The sequence below is a fragment of the Pygoscelis adeliae genome, unplaced genomic scaffold (genome assembly GCF_000699105.1).
Source record: "Pygoscelis adeliae isolate BGI_AS28 unplaced genomic scaffold, ASM69910v1 Scaffold215, whole genome shotgun sequence".
Taxonomy (NCBI): Eukaryota; Metazoa; Chordata; class Aves; order Sphenisciformes; family Spheniscidae; genus Pygoscelis; species Pygoscelis adeliae.
The window spans coordinates 488,519-496,135 of NW_008824770.1; the positions used below are offsets into that span (position 1 = coordinate 488,519).

The 7,617-nt window shown below is 43.1% G+C and overlaps 1 protein-coding gene across 1 annotated transcript; it reads left to right on the forward strand.

Annotated features, from left to right (window-relative positions):
- Window positions 1–362: 362 nt before the first annotated feature.
- On the forward strand, window positions 363–7,212 carry UPK3A (uroplakin 3A). Its single transcript, XM_009323656.1, is given in 6 exon segments — window positions 363–417; window positions 1,245–1,400; window positions 4,072–4,226; window positions 4,229–4,353; window positions 5,579–5,661; window positions 7,136–7,212. Coding segments are annotated over 6 exon segments (651 nt in total).
- The last annotated feature ends 405 nt before the right edge of the window (window positions 7,213–7,617 follow it).

The window sequence follows — 7,617 nt, forward strand, 5'->3', positions numbered from 1 at the left end:
GAAGAAGGTAAAGAACAAAGCCACCTATCAATGACACAGGTGGGAAAAAACTCTCTTTACACTCAGCACTGCTGAGAGCTACACTGGTGCCCAATATCAGGTGGAAATCAAAGCTGCAACACCCTTCCTCACCTGGGAGCAGATAATAGCTGGGGGGGAGGGGGTTGGTGACACCTGAGCAGGAGGGGCAATAAGCATATAGGGAGGTGCTGAGGGGGTAGGCAGCTCCTAACCACAGGGACCTTCTGGAAAGGAGCAGGTGTGGCTGACTTCAGGGAGGGAGTGGATGTGGGAGCTCTTCAGTGGGGGCTGCCTCCCAGCATTGTTTTTCCTTTCATGGCAGGTTTCTGGAGGGCTCAAGCATGAGCAGCCATTGGGTTCTATTAGCCTTTTTCTGCTTGGGACAGCTGTGTGCAGGTAAAAGGCATCTATCTGCAGTCTCTTCTTTTTTGTTGCTCCTCTCTTTGTGTCTCTTCCCTTTCTGTTTCTCTTACGTTTTCTTGTTTTGTCCTGGGTGTTGACTTTCTGATCCAGGATCTGTGTTGGGAGGGGGTTTAGGGCTTCAAACATACGTTCTGCCGGAAGATTGTTAAAGTATCTCTACTGTAGCTAGGCTGGGAAGGAGGAGGAGCTGCTGAATCTCTCTCTTTGTTCGTAGTTAATCTTCCCCAGGAGACTGGAGATGGGATGAGCTTGTGCGGGGAGGAGGGAAGTGTCTGATATAAACTTTATTCTAATACCACTTGCCCTCTCCAGGGCCTCTCCCAGACAGCTTTCCTCTCTGCTAAATCTCTCACTCTGTGTGTTAACAAGCCTGATCTTAAAAACCTTATTAAGACTCCTTGCTGCTAAAGGATTCAAGAACTGACTGTGCTGCTTCTGGTGCTGCCACTGGAGGGGGCAGGCTGTACGTGGGACCCTAAAGACAGAGGTTCAAGTCTCTTCTATAATGAGGCTTTGTCTTTGTCCTTCTGAGATGATGCGACCAGTATGTTTGAGGAGCAACATCTCTTACCTCCCTCCCCAAATCCTTGTGGTTCCTATTTTGCATTAAAGCAAAACCCCTACCTCTCAAACTTTCACAGGGCAAGTAGGCTGTTTCCTGCTCAGCAGCAGTTCATATCCCCTTTTTATGTTTTAATGTTGTTTGTTGGCACTGCCAGGTCCTCCCTTTTGAGTCAGAGCTTGCAGAGAGAGGAGAAAGATTTTTTTTCATATGCTTTTTTGGTAACTTTCTCTTCTAGATCAAAGCCTGAAACCTCAGATTGCAGCGCCTCAGCTTGCTACAAACAATCCAACTCTCACTACAGTTGCTCTAGAAAAACCTTTCTGTATGCTTGACAGCTCACTGCGTCCAAATAAATCTTATGTCATCTACTTGTACACAATGAAAGAATCAGGTGAGTATCCAGCATTACGCTTCTCTGGAAGATAACTACATGATGTGACTGTTGCATGCAATTCTTCACAATTTGATGGGAGTGGGTCTGAATGGGGGAAAAATCTGTAGCTGTAAGCTACATACAAGCTGAGCCTCTGGTCTCAGTTTTCTCCAGGTCATTATTATAAAATACAATATAAATAACTGTAGTATTTCAGTGGGGCTGATTAACGATAGCAAGCCTTAGTACTGTTAGACTCCCACTAGGTGTGGAGCAGCACTAGCAGCTATAAACATTTGCCCGAATCTTGCTAATAAAACCAAGTGGTCCACACCTTATCTTTGTCTAAACACAAATGCCTTGTATAAAAGCCTGGATTCTCCTAAGTAAGCCTGCTGAAACTGGGTAACTGCTGCTGTTTGCTTCATAGTTAGGGTAGTCAGCCCTTGCAAGGACTACTTTTTTTTTAAGACAAAGGCAAGTCATGCTAGACTTGTGGTCAAAGATGCCTGGCCCATGAGTTCATTCATAAAATGATTTTCATAACTGCTTGGCAATGAAACACTGCTGGCAGTGACCAAGACCTGCCTTCTCTGTTCCCTGCTGCTCTGGCAGACTGTTTGGAATGCCAGCTAGAGCTACTCTGTAAGCTGACAGAAATAAATGGCTTCCTTATATCATGCCTTCTCCCCTGAAGGCTGTATGCAGCCTCCTTTTCTAAGAGGCACAGAGAAGAAATCTTGAGGGGGACAGTAGAGAAATTGGCCAACAGACAAAATGGTCTAAAACTTCTGCTGCTGATTATTGCTGCTTTGGACAAGGTGGAAGGAGGGGGCCTTGGATGGGTAGAAGCTGTAACCAGAGACACCATCCCATACAGCTAACATAGACAATTGTGAATGCACAGCCTTATGAGACATGTCCCGTGACTGAAGTGCATGTCTTTATATGTCTAAAACAGACTATAAGTGCATTATAGTTATCTAAAAGGCTACTGATACCTAGTTATACCTGCAAATATGCAAACATGATGTTTTGTGTTAGAAATTACATCAACCATCATGTCTTCTGCAGATTCTGTGCTAAAAGCTTCCTACACAGATGGGTGAATCTCTACAAAAGGGGTTATATACGGAGAAATCGCTTCTGCTGCTTTTAAGGCAAGCAGATGCAAACTTGTTACTTGGCAGACTGGAAGGAATTTTGTTTGGATTTGTCTCTGGTCTGCAGAGAAGCACATTGGCTCACCCTTGGATGCCTCCTGGAGCAGGGAGAAGGAAAATTTAAGAGAACTTAACTTTCTCAACACCTTATGTTTCAGCTCTGCTGGTAAGGAAATGTGTCAGCACACTACAAAGCTGAGGGTCCAGCAAATTTCTGAAGAAGTAGCGTAACTTTTAGCTCTATTCTTGTTAATGTTGCTATCAGGCTTGATCTACTTAGTAAAGTTTAAAAAAACAAACAAACAAAACCCAAGAAAAAAACCCACACAAAAGGAACTTGCTTAGGCATCAGCTCTGACTTGCTCACCAGAGCCAGGCTAAGAGTTACTGAAACGGAGAGTGGGAGAGCAGGAGGACCTAGCTGTGAGAAGTATTATAATTTGGGGAAGCAAGACGAAGAATAGAGCATGTCTTAGCTAGTATTTGCTTTCATGTTATTGGCCCCTATTGAAGAGAGGGGTATCAGAGCTCAACTAACGTGAGCACTAACCCTTAAGTTGTATTTCTAACCTGTGCTAGAAACTTTTCCCTTTTAAAACAGGTTTAATTTTGCATGGGATCATAGCTAAAAACTTCTCATGACCAAGCAATTGCAAGAACTCTGCTCAGGGAGCACAGCAGAACGTTTCCAAACTGAAGTAGTTCCCAATGTACTGCAGCTTTGGAAAAACTGGCATTCCTTTGCTGCTGGCAGCACTGAACAGCTGGAGGGGGCTCCCCAAAAAAATTTAAGCTGCAGTTGCAGAACTTGTGGGCATCTCTTGGGACTTGTGCCTTGGCTTTGCAGCAGGAAAGGTTTGAGAGCTGCAACTGAGCTTCCAAACTATGCTGTAGGGCTGGGTGCAGATTCACACTTTGCTTGAAGCTGTGAGGACTTTCAGACTTTGAGGCATGCTGTCTGGAAGCAGTGACATGCCTGGCTGGCCAGAAAGGTAGATACTGCATCTGTTCATGCAGCCCCTACACACTGGTCTGCATACTGCATGGTTCTGGGAGGTCCAGCTGCTGCGGGGCCAGAGGTCTAAGGGTTTCTGCTCCAGGAGGTGGGAGAATTGTGACTCTATAGGAACTCTGCCTTGGCTATAGTATCAAATCTGAAATGGCAGGATTTACTGGATGTTTATTGGAGCCATGTGTGGCAGGGGGGAAGAGCAGCCTTTGCCACCCTCCTCCCTACTCCATCAGATTCTCTTTGGAAAAGAGGAATTTTGGGAGGGTGGCTACTAAAAAGTATTGCTCTGAGATATGCTGTGGGTCCTTCACAGTTTCTGAAGGACAAGTGTAAAGAGCTTCATCAACAAACAAGAAGGAAGGGGTAGGATCACTAACAGCCAAAATGGTAGCAGATTTTTGGTTTCCCTTTCGAGTGTTTTGGGGTAGAAGAGCAAGTTGCCGAGTAAATACAGGGTGAATGGAAAGGGCTGAACTAGTTCTAACAGCCTCGTTAAAAAGCATCTCTCCTGCAGCAAGTGCAATAAGCTCCCTGGTGACTGACAACAACAGCAAACCACTCGACAGCACCTTCCAACAAACAAGTGGAGGGCAGCTCGGACCTTACAAGGCTGCCTTGTTCAATGTACCCAATTGTGCATCACCTCCCAAACTTGCTGATGTTGACATCTCGTCAACAAAGTTTCTGATGTCCTGAAACAATACCTCTTCAGAGTTGGGGATGATGGGACTTGTTTGGATGACCCAAACTTCCTAGCTGTCTGTAACCCACCTCTTGCACCAGACACAACATACAGGTATAATTCTTATTTCTTACAAGGTGATTGCTGCTTTTAAAACACAATAGGAAGCAACATTGAGTCTGTAATGTTCCTTTGTAATGGTATGATGTGAATTACCAGTCCCTAACTGAAATGCTCTATTGCAAGGGTAGTTATGAAGATGGCTTTACTTTGGTTTAGCACCCTGCAGATGGTCCTCTATGGTGCCCTAGCAGTGGTGAGCTCTGTCAGGTTAAATTCATGGATTGGTAGGAAGATTCATGTGTGAACTGCTAGATCTTATACCTATGTTGGAGTAGGTAATCCAGTGACAGCATCTGATTAGAAATTGCTGGTAGAAAAGGATTTTGATTGGAAAATGATGTTGAGATTATTCACCATGTATTTTGTGTTAGATCATTCTGCCAAATTGCAGGTATGGATCTGGCTCTGCTTGCTTTGTTTTGATGGGATTTTGAAGAGCCAAAGTTCTCCTTGGTCTCCAGCTCCAGGAAGCCTCTAATGTTACTGGAGACTTCACAGTGAGGGCCAGGTGGCTTGCAGACTTGTCTGACCCCTGTTGTTGAGGAAGCTGGCCATCTGGGGAATTTGGGCACCCTGACAGCTGTTACCTGAAACACTTGTTTTGCTGTTGCCAGCCATTTAAAAGCTGTAGTAAAAATGGCAGTCACATGGAGCCAACTGCTGTGGAGACCTAATATGCTTCTGAAAAAAAATACTGTGGGCTCTTAGTTTTGCAAAAACTGTCTTGCCTCTTCTGTCTCTTCAGGACATTTCTGAAAACTCAAACTATTGTGGAATGGAAACTCAATTTCTTTGCCAAATCTGATGTTGGCCTGTCTATTCAATACTCTCCTCTAGCAGGGAAAGTGCCAAAGATCTCTATTGTTGGACAAAATCTTCAACTTCCATATGGAAATCAAAACCATTTGCTGTCCTAAATAATGAGGCTCTTCACAACAGGGAATAGCAAGCTGGGAAAAACTGTTGTTGGAAAGCTATCATCTGCCAAGGCTCACAAGAATGAATTGCAAACTGTGCATGACATAGCACAGAATGCTTATCCATGATTAATTCTATTTGCTCTTTATAAGGTCTCTGGAAATAGTCAGTTACCTTTGACAGTCTCCATCTAACGCTTTCACAAAACCTGAACTCTGACCAGCTAATCCAGTAGCTTAAAAATACTAGTAAGGAAGCTCAAATTTGAAATACCTAATTTAACACTTTTTCCCCACAGGTTTAAATATGTGTTGCTAGATAGCACTGAAGGGATCATGAAAGACCAAACTCTCTGGTCTGATCCAATCAAAACCAGAAAAGGTAAGTCTGTGGCTTGGCTCAGGTCTTCTGAGTAGCTGTGCTTGCTTTAGGACACTATTGCTCTATGAGCAACACCTAGTTCTTTCCGACAGTTTTAACAATTTTGTCAGCCTTTCAGTATTGGAGTAGCAGACTTAAATATGGAATAATTCTCTACTTCTTTTGTGTACTTCAAAACAATTCTTTTAGTAAAGATAAAGTTTGTACATGTGGTTTCAGATTTTATGCATATCATAGTATCTGGTGCTGCTGACATTTCTTAGTAATACAGATACTTGTCATACTGGCTAACCTGCTGAGGAAAGCTTATAAATTCTAAATGCTGACATTGGGTCTTAAACCTGTTTCCCATAAATCATCTAAGACTTCAGGTATAGACATAATCAGTTTGCCTCTCCTAAATCACCAGCCTTCTCCTATTTGGTGGGTGTGTTCATGGTCAAAGTTAGATTATAGGAACATACTTTCCATGCTTTTCTAGTTAAACTTCCCTTGAAAATTAATACCTGGCCTGGTCGAAGGAGTGGAGACATGATTGTCATTACATCGATCCTAAGCGTTCTTGTGTTCTTTCTGCTTGCTGGCTTTCTTGCTTCTGTGTCCTCTGCTGTCATGTAAGTACTGCTACACCTTACAACTTCCAGTAAGAGTACCTAAACCCTCAGTCATCAGCCTTCTTCCCTATGGCTCCAAGCCACTGTTGCTGGCCTTGTTTGAGATGACAGACCAGATGGTGTCCTCCAAATTTTGAAGTTGGTAATGGGAAAAGACTACTTTATCATAATCTTCCCTAAGATCAGCAGCTCTTGTAATTATTACAGATCCTTAGGCTTACTAGCTGCCAGACTTTAGTAAGGACCACTGGAAAAAAACAGTAGAGTTGCACATACTTAAAGCCTGTATATTCTTTCTTACATATTGCACCTTTCCATCTATTCAGGAGTTTGGAAACTGTCTTAAGGAGTGCAGGCATTTATAAAGATTACATAATGTCCTAATTAATGCCTTGATTTTAATTTATTTGCCTCCTCCCCAGGAAAAATAAGTTATCCCTTTCAATTAATAAGTGAGGCTTTGCTGGAGCTGTATAACTCAACTAGTCTATGCATGTTCCCTAGTCTTCTATGCCCCCTGCCCTGGGAAATCAATGAGGCTTGACTGATTCCTAAACTGAACTTTTGGAGGGAATGAACTAAATTTTAGAAAGGGTGGGTATCAGGGCTGCTAACACCCATTTCTTTCATTAACTTGAAAATGATGCAAGTGCTCTGCATTCAGTCAGCTCTGCCAGGCTCTCCTGGATTAAAGATGGGGAAAACAAAAACTGCATTGCAAATGGTTATTTTAAAAAAATCTATCGGCTTCTCTGATGCTAAGTGATTTAAGTAAGCAATCAGCCTTTGCAAAATGTTGTGACAGTAGGCTCCACTCAGGCTCTACTGGAACTTAATAAAGCCTTTCTCTTGCCCACCAGGGGATCAGAAGATTCTTCTGCAGAGACAAGGTGTGTGTCTGGGACTACTCAACAGAGTGAACCGAGACCACAGTTAAGCTCTGAGTGAACAAACTGACTCAAGTCAAGGGTGGAAATGCAACAGAACTGCTACGTGTGCTAGACCTACAGGACTGTCTCTTCTACTCAACACTAGTCCAAAACAAGCTACAGAACATAACACAAGTGAATATGAATGGCATAGATGAAATAAGGACAACTTTTTTGAAATCTTGCAGTACATGATATCTTGTCCTAATGAGATTTGATTTAGTTAATTGCTTTGTACAGCACATCAAATGCCTGGACTGAAGAAAGAATCTTCACGAGATCCTTCAATTTCAGTGGTGTGATCAGAGGTTGTCTAGCACATACATCTCATCTGGAGTAAGCATTACTGCAGACCTCTCATCTGCTTCTCATGATCAGATGAACATGATGTCTCAACCTCTCTCTGTAGTAAC